General features: G+C 43.5%; 2 protein-coding genes across 2 annotated transcripts in view; one reads left to right on the forward strand and one right to left on the reverse strand.

Moving 5' to 3' along the window:
* GRB2 (growth factor receptor bound protein 2) overlaps positions 1-4,921 on the reverse strand; it is a 62,627-nt gene extending 57,706 nt beyond the window's left edge. Inside the window, exon 1 of the mRNA XM_075440887.1 lies at positions 4,898-4,921. The gene's annotated coding sequence lies outside the window, so the exon portion shown is untranslated. The remainder of the gene's footprint in view (positions 1-4,897) is intronic.
* A 514-nt stretch (positions 4,922-5,435) lies between these two features.
* Positions 5,436-13,913, forward strand: part of TMEM94 (transmembrane protein 94) — a 53,107-nt gene continuing 44,629 nt past the window's right edge. The window contains exons 1-2 of the mRNA XM_075440881.1: positions 5,436-5,545; positions 13,741-13,867. Of these exons, the coding sequence (XP_075296996.1) occupies positions 13,844-13,867 (24 nt within the window). The 5' untranslated portion in view covers positions 5,436-5,545; positions 13,741-13,843. The remainder of the gene's footprint in view (positions 5,546-13,740; positions 13,868-13,913) is intronic.

Below are 13,913 nucleotides of genomic sequence, written 5' to 3' on the forward strand. Positions count from 1 at the left end.
TCGCTTCATCAGCACTGGTGTTTCACAGGCCGATAACCTTCTTGACAAACTTCTGAAATGTAAGCAATTTCTTTACAATGATGTGGCTTAACCCTACATTCCACGTGCTTCAACCTCTGTGTCTGCTGAACCATGGGCAGAGGAAGCTTTCCTGTTAAGAGTTCTGCAAGATGTCTCACTTCATCCTTTCTGTAGTCTTTACATTTGTTCCTAAGCCTATTCTCCTCAGACATGAGAATCTACAATAATCATGAACTACAACGCACAACTGCCAATTTCAGGAACTTTGTCTCTGCTGCAGTGATTTTTTTTTTTTAATGGCATCTGGCACAATAATTGTAGTAAAATACATTGGTAATATGCACCTTTCTTCCTCTGATGCATTTTCCCTGATTTCAAAGAATTGTAGTGATCCTTTTTTTTTTTTTTTTTTTTTGAAGCAAAACCCTGACTGGCTCAACACATCAGAAAGTGTTCAAAAATTCACATAGTGATTCTGCATTATATTGCTGCAGTTCACATAGCATAACACTATGTGTGTTATCCGAGTTGTATTTAAGCAGCCTGATGTATGAACCAACACAAAGCTTCCTCCCATAAAAAACAATTCAGACAATCTGCTATGGGAAATGTAGAATAGATGTAGATAACTAGATAGCCCTGATCAATTTTCCTCAAGCTGAAAATTTAATGCCATAAGACTGTTCTGACAGCTGTACGGGAACCGACTTGCTATATAGCTCTGTCTCAGATGTGCAGGAATAAAGTGGGTGCGGCAAATAGGGGAATGCCAGGAATGTAGGCACAGCAAGGAGGGAATGCTGGGGATGGGGCTATTGATATTTGTTGCAGGAACATTACCTTCTTGCCTTTTTCTTCTCACATCAACACATGTTGACCTCAGTGTAATAATCAAGCCAGGGACATTAGCCATAAAATCCAAAACTATTCCATTTACTAGATATTTGAGTGTCTTGGAGTGGAGGTTGCTTCACCAAACATGCCTGATGCAACAAAAAAAAAACAATCAATATGACCTGCTCTAGGAAGATGCTAAATATCTTGAGAAAACCTAGCATCTAGGTGCTAGTCTTAAAGTCAGGCCACATGGAACACCTGCAGATACTACTTACAGATAGAAAAGCCAACAAATTCCCTTCATCCATAATGAAGTAATAAAATGGTCACCAGACAAGCTTAGCCCATTGATGGAGTCCAGAAGACTTAACTGGTATTACCTAGAGTCTCTCCAAAATCTTAATTCAAGATCTAGGTTTCCGGTCTAGATACAGGCATGTGGGGATATCGTGTGACAGTACTAATTAGAGAATCAGACAGCAAAGCTAAGGAAAAAGCCTGTGCAAATGTGTTTTCTGTGCCTGTTCTTTAGAGACCAGGATAGTGAGTGGATTGGGTAACTACTTTGCTGTATATTGACTACTTAGTTTCATTTTCGTTTGCAACTTTGTATTAGTGATAAAGGCAACAATATTAAAGGGATATAATAGATCTACACACATATACACAATATAAATATCCATATTCTGCAAACAGGGAAACAGAGGCATAGAGGGCTTGTCCGAAACCGTACAATAAACTAACGCCACAACATTCAACAGTATTAGGAACAGAATTCATAGTTCTCGCCTTCTGAGCCTTGCTGTAACCATCAGCCAGCTCCCCCTGTTCAGAAACCCTCCTAATGCTCTGCTCTGGCTTTCTCACATACATATTGAAATGTTCTCACAACTGTCTGTTCTGTGAATCTGTTCAAGTGCAGTAAATAAGTGTTGGTGCTTGTGACCCAGACAGAACAGCTGATCTGCCCAAAGAGCTTCACAATTTTACTCATTACAGATCTCAAGAGCACTTGTGAAGCAGCTTAATCACCACGCGAGGCAAACAGGGACTGTTCTGAGTTTTATAGACCTGGAGACAAGAAAGTTAGTTTAGCCTCAAAACTAGCAGAAAAAAGGTCCAAAACAAAACCACCCATGAGTCTTACAGCAAAGCTGAGTGAGCTAGGAAGAAACGTAATAAAAGCAGATTCTCTTCCGTACCACATGTGTTTCTATGGTCACAAAGAGAAGAAAGGACAAGACTGTTACAAAAATGACTATGTAGGAAATGCTGCTCTACCTGGGAACTGTAATAGCCATTGCTGACATTAAGAAATTAAACAATAAAATGAGTTGACTGGGGTCACCCAGAGCTGCCTAAGCTCTGAAAGAAATCTGTAAAAGGGAACCAGATCCAACTATAGTGTGCCATCTCCCTTTCTTTAGTACAAAAGGGCTTCTGCTTTCTTTCTACTCCCAGTTCAGTCATCTGTCATTTTCAGGACAGCCTGGAATTGTCAGTTCAATTACCTTTCAGTTTGGAGAAAAACAAAGCAGATGCTGTTTATTACTAAAAGGCAGAATCTCTCTCTTTTGAGGAATATATCATCTCACTTATTCTTTATAATTAAGACATTGAATTCTGTGCCTCTCCCTTATTTATTAAACAATATACAGAAGCTAGGAAGTAATACCATTCACCTAAAATGAAATACTATCTTCCCATCAGCTTTGGTAGATGTGTTGGTCAACTCGACTACTGCTTTTAATTTTTAAGACTCAGACAGCTTTTGTATCAGTCTTCTCCTTTTAATTCCTCTTATCATTACACACATACTAGAAATATGGTCAATTCCTAGCATCTGTCATGAAATGTGCAAAGGGTTGGGGGAAGCAGACATACAGCATTATTTTCTAATAAATACAAAATTTTCTCACCAATTTAATTTTAAAATGATTTTTCACTAATGTTCAGAAATGTTACTCATCAAATATTGATTAAAATGCAACTTCAACATCTTGCCAGAGAGCTTAACTAAAAAAAAAAAAAGGCAAAGATTTTTTTTTTTTTGCATACAATACCTGCTTTAAAGTGGTCCTACTCAAATGTTCATGTCTGCTCTACCCGCAGCAGCACACTGAAGAGGACTGACTGAAAGGCACATGCAGGGAGGTCATATAGTTCCCTTGGATCTGTCAAGCACTGAAAGCCATTCAGAGGCGGAAGCTTACTGCAAACTGAGCCTTGTCTCTGCCCATATGTTGTGGTCCCAAGAGGAGAGAGTATATCCCTGCGCTGAGACATGGTGAGCATGAAATGAAGTATTTCCAGACTATACACATAGGTTTGCAGAAGCCGTTTCATTTCTGTAAAATCACTGTCTACCAAAATGATACAGGAACCCTTAACACAGTGAAAACAATTCCAAGAAGTACAAGGATATGGAAAAAACCCAAACATCCAAGGAATAGTTTTAAATACGTATTTTGAAGTAAGTCTGGGACAAGATCTTAATATGCAGGCGAAATTGACTCATCTGAGCTTTCTGTACAAGAATATTACATTACTATAAACATCCAGAAATAACATTACCTTATTTACCTTCAGACTATCTATTCACAATTCTGTAACATTAAAAAGTAGAGAGGATGATGTCTTAACATAAGACAGTGCACTTTGTTGTAGAACAGCTCTTTACACCAAAGTTCTCAGATCCAAAAATCATACCAGTTTAGTGCCTCTTGAGTACTTCACAGCATTTGCCTTTTGAGTTTTCCCTTTGTCATCTAGTACTAGAATACATGGGAAAAGTGCTCTCTGGATACCTGTCCTACTTCTGAATCCATAGCAACATTGTCCAATTCAAGGGTGATTTTTCTCTTCCAACCATCCTTGTAATAATGCATTTTGATAATGTTTTTCACTTAATCTCAACACGCTCAACAAGCACTAGGTCCCTAAATCACTCCAAGGTGAACAGTTAGATCAGATTTACCAAGGAGGAAATAAAGGCACAAACAGGTTAAAGGTCCAGTCTATCAGCCCCTATAACTGCACGTCTCATTTACAGAGTTTCTATACACAGCATACTTGTGCGTGAAAACAGGTTTTATTAGTGGCTTGTTCAAGACCCTTGGGGAATCAGCATCAGAGGCAAAATAATCCAGACTCCAGATCTCTGTTCAAGATGTATCTTTACTCTGACCTTTTATTTAAAACCTTTTAGTAATAGAGTAGATTTTATTGGCAGCGGAACAATCTTAAGAGGAACTAACGAGACGCTCGTGCAGCACTACGCACAACTCATGATCTTTCGTTATTACAATTCCAGTAACGCATTTATTCTCTTCCCCTTCCTTGTACTGTCTCTACATTACACCATAAAATTTCCCAGACCTGCCATTTTATTTCCTTCTAAGACACCAAAATCACAGCGTCACTCAAGCGTACTAGAGTTGTGGGGTTTTTTTTGTCAGCTGATTCTAGGAAATTGTTCTGCCTAACAAGCAGCTCAAGAAAACCAGGAATTTTGTGGCCTTCATTCTCCTCACTAAAATTTAGATCGAATTTAAAAGAGCTGAAATCACACTTCTAGAACTCCTGCACTCTGTATGTATCCAAACACTGAGAAAGCAGATTGTCTCAAAGCAGTATCGAGTACGCTCCCAAAATCTACGTTCTCATCCAAAACTGCATCTGCAGGGAAAACAGTGCAGAGCTTAAGTTCTTTGTGCAATTTATTGCCGTAAAATTGCAAACAACGGCACCAGGCTTTGGCATCTGTAGTTTACCACACTAATGAACATCAGTTTTGTAAAGAAAAATCTTGCATGGGAACCGTTGCATAACAGCCTAGGATAATACAAGCCCTGCAATGAATTACAAGAACAGGAAAAGAATTAAAACTAAGGGACATGCATCTTTTCAATTTAGCCAGCCCACTACGAATTCAGAAGACAAACCCCACATCTTTGTACGCAGAAGCGGGCCATCTCTGCCTCACGCTTCCGATTTCCTTTCCAGCTTCTGCAGCGGTTTAGATTTCTCGTCAGATTACCGGCTTGGTACGTTTGTGTGCTCGTTCCCGCCGTGGCTTCCTGTGCCTCTGGCACCCAAGCGTGGGCATTCACCTCACGGCTCCTTCCAGGCTTCCAGTCACTTGGTTACTCTACGGCAAAAGCGGCTTTTCAGAGGGAGATCTGCAGGTGTCACCCTCCCCTTGCAGAGGCACAGTCCTGGCAAACGGACACCCCTTCTCCCTCAACCACCCCCCACAGCCTGTCTTTGCCAAGAGGCTGGAGCCTTAGGCCACTCTTGGTCCCTCTCCGCGCACTCCCTTCACCCCGAGTCACTTCGCTGCCCCTCAGCACCGTCTCTCCGACGGCAGCCGGCAGCCGCGGGATCGCCCGCTCCCCAGGGCGCGTAGCCCGCCCAAGCTCCCCTCAGGGCTGGCCCCGACCTGCCGCCAGGGCGGATGCTCGGCTTCGCGCGCCACTCGGCCAAACCAATCACTGCGCAGTGTACGGGTGGCCGCGCGGGATCCCACCAACCAGACACGGGCTTCTTGAGGCCGCCCCGAAGCGCCACCGCGGGTCCCCAGCGCCGTGGCGTCCCGCTTGCCAGTGACCCTGATGGCGGCCCCGGCGGCGCGGGGGGAGGCCCGGCGGGCGAGCGGCTCCCCCGCCGAGACTGCCCGGCGCGGCTGGTGAGTACGGGCCGAGCGGCGGGGCGCGGCCGGGCTCTGTCCCGTCGGGGAGCAGGGCCGGGAGGGCCCGCCGCTTCCTCAGCGGGGTCCCCACCCGGGCCGGGGGCTGCCCACCATGGCGGGGGGAGGCCCGAGGCAGAGCCGGCGGCGGTCCCGCCGCGCTGCCCTCCGTCCCTCGGGCCGGGGCGGCTCCCGCGCAGCCCCGTTCCTCTCAGACACCCGCCGCCGGCACCTCGCCGGAGCGTTACATGAGGGAGAGGAAACAGAAGAAAACCCACCCAAAAAAAGATGCTCCCTCAGGTGTTAGCGGCTCCGCGCCCTCGGCGGGGCTTCTCCCGCGGCGGAGTGGCGGGCCCCGCCTCGCAGCGCGTCCCCCGGCGGGCCCGAGCGGGGCGGGGGGGCCTGGCCCGGCCCCCGAAGCCGTGGGTGCGCTTGGAGCGGCTGCGGTGCAGTGCTCTGCCTAAGGGTTTGGGGGATGATCCCGAATTCCCACTAAAACACCTCAAAAAGTTCACCTAGATCCCGTACGAGCTTGGAACGCAGCCTTTGCTCAGCCAGTTCCATTCTGCTTCTCTCCTACCTCGTCGCAGCCTTTTGATCAGAAGAAGTTCACAGCACGCTTCATTTTGCCTCAGACATCTTCTTATTTCCAAAAGCTGTGATCCGTGCAGTTCTTGGATTGCATTACCACTGCTTGCCCGTTGTTCAGGAGCTTTCTGCTATCAGGATAACACAGGCCATCATTGATAAGAGAAGGCCTAAAAATCCCAGTTAAAAATCCCATTACATAAAGCACAAGAAGTTTGTCTTGGATGATACTATTTACCCAAAAGATAGCTGGAGAGGAAGGGAAAACCCACAGACAGGAACAGGTAGTGTTTTACACATTTAAGGCTCACTGAGTTTTAACAGAAGGACAGCTTGTGCCACAGAAGAGTTTCTTTAGCCTTACCAGTCATAAAAGTTACCAAGATAGCAGCAGATGAGCCTTAGCACCCATGCATCTTCCTCAGGCAGCTGCTAAGTAGTACATATTTTCACATTTTCTGAGAAAAGGAAGCTGCTATGGCATGCTTGTCTAAAATCCTACATTTACCCCAGCAACTGTAGAATAAAGGTCCTAGTTGAACACACAGCTCATACACGATGAGATACATTGGTATAGTAGTGCATGATCTTGATGAAACACTTCAGGTTCCTTAGAAACACAAGTTTCTGTATAAACAAACTGTTACTTAGCAGCTGCTGTACTGCATTAAACTACAGAGCTTGCTCAAATACAGCAAAATTTTAATAACCTAGCAAGGAAACTAGATTTACTCTCCAAGAAGCCTACTTAATACAGGCATGCATATAAATAGCTACACTATGCTGGTTTTATACAAGATATCTTTTGTTCTTTAGAATACTGCATTCTGTTTCTTTATTGTCTTGTACTCAAGCACATCAAAACACTCTACATAATATTCTTAACCATGACCTTTCAAACACATTACCAACACTTTTTTATCTGACAAGAAGATTAAGATACTAGTGCTTTTAGCCTTGGTCACAAAAGAAATCAATATTGCTACTCCAAGTAGAACCAAGAAAACAAACCTCCTTCCTCTAATCTTCATATTACAGCTCTAACTGCGTAAGTCCCCATATCTTTGAGGCCACCCTTGTTTCTGTTAGAGGCCTACCCAAACTAGCTGCTAGGAAGCCACACCAAGCACCCCAGACACAAAGCTACACCAGACAAAAAGACAGCCCTAAAGAAAGGGTGGGTTGTGAGGGTTTATATAGCCCTGTGGCTGGGTGGGGCTGGCCAGGAGCGGGGCCAGGGGCCACGGGGGATTGGCCAGAAGACAAGTCCTTCTGCAGGGCTGGCCAAAAAGAGAGTTCTGCCAGGGCTTAGGAGCACTGTCCTGTCCTCAGGCCTGCAGGCAGCAGGGGTTGCTTCGGTTTGGTTGGGTTTTTAACGTAATGTATGGGACCATTTGTACACTAAATAGGGCGCTTTGGATCTCTGTCCAGAATACTCTTGACTCAATGGTAGAAGTTCTTAAGGAGCTCCAGAGAGCTCCTCTGTTTTCCTTTCACAGTAGAGTGAGTCAGCCCACTGCCTTATTTCTAGACAAATGTTCATCATAAAATTTTCATGGAGCTTGTTGTGAGAATACCAAAATACACAATCTACTAAACTGCTCAGTGTTTTTTCCACACGAGGCCGATGCTTTGCTTTGAATGAGTGTGTGAGCTTGGTCTTGTTAATGGCCTGCAGGTGCAGAGCCTGCTTTGGGGAAATCCCAGACAACACCTTCCCATCAGCACAGTATTTGTTAAATGTCTCTAAATGGCAGACACTGGTGTAAGAGTAGTTTTGCCTAGATTTACTATAAACTATGCATGTAACACCCTTATTTATAAGATGGAATTAAGAGAAAAAGCTGCACTTTTATCTGTGAGCCAGTGTACATCAGCAAAAATTGATTTGCTAGAAGGTCCTATTAATACAGCATGGGCTTTTTTGTTTTATTTTGAGCTGCTGCCTTTATTTGATTTTCTAGCATTTCAGTTGTTTGTTTGGGTTTTTTTTCAAATGGAGGTAGTTATACAATCCTGGTTACCATAATAACCAGTATCATAATGATGAATGACAGCTATCACTTTTCCAGTGAATTCTTCCATACATTTGCTGTAAAATGTTTTATTTGTCATTCAAGGCATTGTGCCACAAAGCAGATGATGTCTCATTGCTCTGCAGAAGCTGGAGGGGCCCTTACAGCTTTCAGAATTGTGCCTTTTGTTGCATTTTTCCCTTTGATCCAGACTGTATACATGCTGTGTCTTTCTGGGGCAGGCTCAGAGCGTCTGAAGCAGAAAAGATAAAGCAATCCTTTAATTCCCAAACAGTCTCTTTTTTTTCAACCAAGTAAGGCAAAATTAACATGGCAAAGATCTTTCAGATTTACTATACCTTAATTTGAAATAGTATCAGCCTCTGTGGAAACAGCAAGGTAGACTAAACTAGTTTGACCATTCTTTTGGTCATATCCATCAATTACTTCTCAACTCACCAGAAGGAAATTAAAACAAAAATAAGTATGTTCTTTCAGTTGTGTAGCATCTTATTTTACCAATCTTAATATTGCAAGTAAAGCAATGGTCTGACTCTTATAAGTGTGCCGAAGCTGTTTCCTACCCCCCTTCTCCCTCCTTGTTGCTCAGCGTTCGTTTTAAGCCACCACCATCCTTTGAAACAAGCCTAATATGCAAGTCGTGCTGAAGAAAGAAGGAAGGAGTCAGAGATTTATTTTTTTGTAAAACACTGAGCAAATAAGGTTTAAACAAGAACTAATTTCGCCTCCAAAAGGCACCCTTGTCAGTCGGAAGACAAACTTCAAGTTCATTTCAAGTTTAAAGCTGTTCCTCATTCAAGGTAGAATAGATCTCTAGTTCCTGTCATTTAGCAAGGGAAGCAAAGCCTGTGTGAAATCAACTCCTGATTCTTCACAGCCATGCACAAATGAGCTACTTGACCACTAGTGAGCTGATAATACTTAGCACATATACAACACTAATTCAGAAGATCTCACTTACTTTACAGATATTAATAGATTTACTTCACAGTTTAGGGTTATTGAGGCAGACAATGTTTAGCTGGTCCACATTTTGACAAGTTTTTTTACAAGCAGAGACTGAAGCCAAGAAGCATGGCTTCCAGCTCCCTTGCTGTAATTATTCTGTGCTCTCAGTGGGTCTCAAAGCAACTGACAGTATCACTTAATGCACCTTTGGAAGCCCGTATATCAGCAAATGTGCCCATGTTGCAAATTATCAGGCAGACATCAGCTACTCATGAGTGGGAAGACCATATGGTTCTGCTGGTATCAAAACAATCAGCTCTAATCTAAGCCATTTTCTCCAAGGCAGCGCTTTTTTGGTCTTTATCTGTTCCCCCGTGTTTCTATTCTTGGTGACAGACCAGGCTTCTGTTCTTGAGGAATTCACTTTTGGCAGCAGGAAATGTTCAGACTCCCCATCATTTTTCATAGGCTAATCTATGCTGGGAATTTTCAGTAAATAACATGAAAGCATCAGTGATTGAATACTTTAGGGAAAACGGTATTATTAGGTTGATTTATTTTTCTCTCTAAAGACTTGCAGCTTCTGAAACCCATTTTACTTTCTAAGTGTCTGTAAGTTGTATAGTTATCTGATCTTCCTTTTCTAGTTGTTTTATAAGTTCTGTACGTAATGTATCATGCTGTATAGTTTCTTATCAAATTCCAACACTGATATCTCATACTGATGTTGTGAGGTTTGGTTAAATTGTGGTGCTTTGAAATCCTTGGATTTCAAATGAGGATCTGAAAGCACATTGTTTATTACCTGTATAATGCACTGACTGCGTAAGACAGTGTTATTTGAAAGATGAGTAGGTAAATAAAAGTTTGAATGGGCCGTTGTAAAGCTCAGCTTCTGCCGTTCAGAAGGGTGTTTCAAACACTCCTTGATACTCAGATCAAGCTACAAGACTTACTCTTTGCTCAGGGCACTTCCAAACAGAAAGGATTTTAGGGTGATGGGAACGTATTTTTCAGATTTGAAAAGGTCTGGGTATCAGGTACACATGGCAACCCCAGCACTGAACTCATTTGTTCTTAGAAATATAAAACAAAAATATTCTAATGTGCATTGCAGACCCCTCCACATATCTATGGGCTAACTATTGCCCAAGTTCGGCATACGGGATTTTCAGTAAGTTAGCTTGCTATTAGTGATGCATGCGTTGGATGGAGTTATTTGCTGGGCCCTACGTTGAGTTTCACTTTACCTAACGATTTGGAAGTATTTCTCATGCTGAATGCAACATGGTGACACTTGAACGCCACATCCAGCCTCTTCCAAGTTTCACGAACTGATCTAGGCATGAGAATCCTGAGGAAGATGGAGTGTGCTGGGAAAGTGAAAGGGGTAAACTGGCTGCACTTGGAGCCTCTGGTGTCTGACAAGAGCAACCACAGCTTCAGACATCTCAGATTGTCTGCGGCTGAATACTTGACGCCCACTAACATGTTCCAGCAAAGCAGTCCCACTTCATTTCTGTCCTGCTGTCTGACAGAGTTTAACGTGTCAACAGCATGAGTGACTAATAGCCTGGGCAGACAGAAGAGAGATAAGAACAGGGAGGACAGAGGAAGGCAGATGCTTTAGTGTGGAAGAAATAGCAGTGCACAAAACTCCTAGGATGGGTCCAGAGTGTGGCGAGTCCCTGCTGCTGGGTAGGGGTGGTGGAGAGGCGCGTCTGGTGGTGGAAATTACAGGAGTCCCTGAAACGGAAGAGTCTGGGAGGGGAGCACACAACGACCTTGTGGGGGATGGAGTGAGTGGATGCACAGCTCTGCAGATCTGCATGTTACCCACAGAATTCATGAACTGTGTGAAGTGAAAATGGCTTCATTGTGTGAAGCCGTTTTCTGAATGTTTGCAAGACCTCTGTAATGTGTATGAGGTTTTTAGTTGGTATGACATAATTCTGGCAACATTCTTACAGACTTTGTATTTTGATAAATTATGCATTTGAAAGAAAGCACACAAATCACATTTTATATGGCTCCAATGCCTATCCTGGTGCAGAAATTGAGGGAGGATCGTTTATCATAATAGACTGTCTTTGCTTTTGGCTTCAGTTACCCAAATACTAAGATATCCCAACCTACTAGGATTAGCTGCATTTGGAATTCTTGGTTCTGAATGAAAACCCTTTTAAAACTTTGAAACATTAAACATTCTGCTTGTTTTGTATATCCAAATTAGGAAAGACTTGGCTTCTTGCTTTCTCTGTGTGAAATGTCTACAATCTAACCATGTTCGCAGCTTAAATTGGGGATGTGAGAGAAAGTGAACTGCTTCGGAGTTTCAGATCAGTTTGTTCAAATTTTGGAGAAGCACTGAGCATGTATGATGATGGAGCAGTGCTGCATGCACCACTGGTTACTTTTACAAGCTCTTGTTATATTGTTCATTATAACAGCTTTTGAATTTCTCTAGGTAGGGAATATTCACTCTTTCCAACCAATCTTTCATCTTTTTAACACCCTTGTTGTATATGCTGCATCCTAGCACTGAAGGACTTCAGGGTGGTGTTCCTAAGCATGCAGATGATGTGCCTTGAACCTTAAGGAATGGCATGTTTTGTGTTCAGGATCACATTTCATTTGCTTCCTAAAACAGAATGTCACCCAGGGCAGATCCTGCCTCCTGCCCAGCTGCCTCCCTGCATGGCCCCCTGCCCTCCAGCCGGAGCCATCCACCACTGCTAATGATACGGGCTCCATGGGATTAGCACAAACAGTCCAGGATGTTTTTTTCTTGTTCTGCTTTTGTGGCTTTGGCTTCCCAGTTACGCAGTTGTGTCATGGATAATTATGCTTTTGAGATCTAGAGCCAGAGAGAAATTCAGGTGCTTAGCTTTGTTTGAACGAGTGAGAGCACGGTGCATAAATCTGTCAGTAGATCTACTAATAAACCTTTTGTTGGAGGGGACTAGAAAGAAGAATCGTGGATTTCTTTCTTAGCCCTTTTATTGTTAGTGACCATTTTGTCCTAAAAATCATCTCCTCTTGCCTTCCCTTATATTGAAGTCACTCTCAAGTTAAAGGCAAGATACTGAGGCTCTAAGCTACTGTGTGCAAACATACAAAAGTACATTTTCCTCCTTCCCACTCTCAGCCCTCTGTCAGCTTTGCTCCAGTAACTGTCTGATCCCCTCTTTGCAATTGCTAATTGGCCTGGCAGGGATATGAAGTGACTGAAAATAGCTTCATTCCTTTGGTGTGTGCACATTGACAAGGGTCACAGAACAGAAAAGTAGGGCAGAGTCCAGACTTGTGGCTCCTGCCAGCCAGCCGGCAGCCAGAAAATGGCACTTGCAGGTGCTGGGTGCTGTACTGCAAGCAGTTCTTTGATAACGAGCAGTCTGAATACTGAATGCTTGCTGATTTCTGGAATGCAGGTGCAGGACTTGCCTGCATGAGAGAAAATACTGATACCTAACTCTTCAGCGTGGGGCAGCAGTTGCTTTCTGAGTAAGCTTTGGATGCCTTTCATTTTCCTTGAAAAGATGTAGCATGATGGAGAGTAGTGCTGCAGGTGACTGCCACAAGGATGGGATCTCCAGAATCCTTCTTCTGTGAAGAAGGCAGTACCGTATAGACCAGGGTAGTAGTAGCTGGCAAAGACCAGTCCTGTTGTAGCTAGGAAATGTGTGGGTGGTTGGGATTGATATGCAGATCTAGCTGCTTCCTTATTTGTTTGGATTTACGAGAAGTGTATGTCCAAGCCCTGAGTCTGTGTGTGATATTAAAAAATAGAACCAAGAGTTACTAACCAACAAAAAAGACTTTCCCAAGACCGATCACAGCATATTCTTACGATATCTTGTTGTGTTTATATGTAAGAGGATCCTCTGGAGCAATGTACACAGATCCTTTGTTTTGAGCAGGAAAGCATTTTGCATGTTTGGAAGTAGAACAAATTTGTGCCATGGGAGATCAAGGGGGAGATGGGCTAGAAGAAATCTTTGAGTTCCACAGCTGCTTCATATCTCAATTCTGTTAGAGTCTCAGTTTTACTAGAAAGCAAAGAATTAAAAAAGGAAAAGGCCTAGTTCCCTGGTAATCTGGAATTGTGTTTATGACTTCTGGCCTACTTAATGGTGGTCAGATACATGCTCAGCCCAGCAGCATAGCCTTGTCAAAGCTCGGCTGTGTTGTTCAGCAAGTGGAAGAGCCATTAATGCAGGCTCCGTTAGAGATTAGCTGGACAAATCTCCTGGTAGATAAGAAGAGCAAGACAAATAGCCATGGGTGACAGCATGCTCCAGCACCTGGTGGAATCCAGCACTTTGTCAGCTTTTTTTGGAGGCTTGCCCAAAAGTGTGTCAGGGCTGCAATAATGCTCTTACTTTGAGCTGCAGGGAACTTAATTAATCTACTGCTGCAGTTTTGGGGGGGACTTAAGCTAATGGGATCAGTCCTGAGCAAGGGGAGGGTTGATGTACTTACTGTTAGAAGCACTTTCAGCTCCCCAGTTCTCCTTCTTTTAAAGACCAATCCTGTAATTTGAATTTTGTGAATTTCACCACTTTCTTGTCCTAGAGGAAGTGATATGGGGAGATTGACTGCTTTCCCCTTCTGTTTCCACAGATGGTGATGTGATAAGTGTAGCCAAGCTCGTCGCTACCTAGGAGACGTTCTCCCCTGAGGAGCAATCTCCTTTTGCTGGACATGCTTACAGAACCACGTAGCCATGGACCTCAAGGAGAAGTGTCAGGTAGGTTTCCTGGTAAGGGTCATGCCCAACGTAGTTGAGTCCTTGT

The sequence above is a fragment of the Opisthocomus hoazin genome, chromosome 21 (assembly GCF_030867145.1).
Source record: "Opisthocomus hoazin isolate bOpiHoa1 chromosome 21, bOpiHoa1.hap1, whole genome shotgun sequence".
In the NCBI taxonomy this organism is placed as follows: Eukaryota; Metazoa; Chordata; class Aves; order Opisthocomiformes; family Opisthocomidae; genus Opisthocomus; species Opisthocomus hoazin.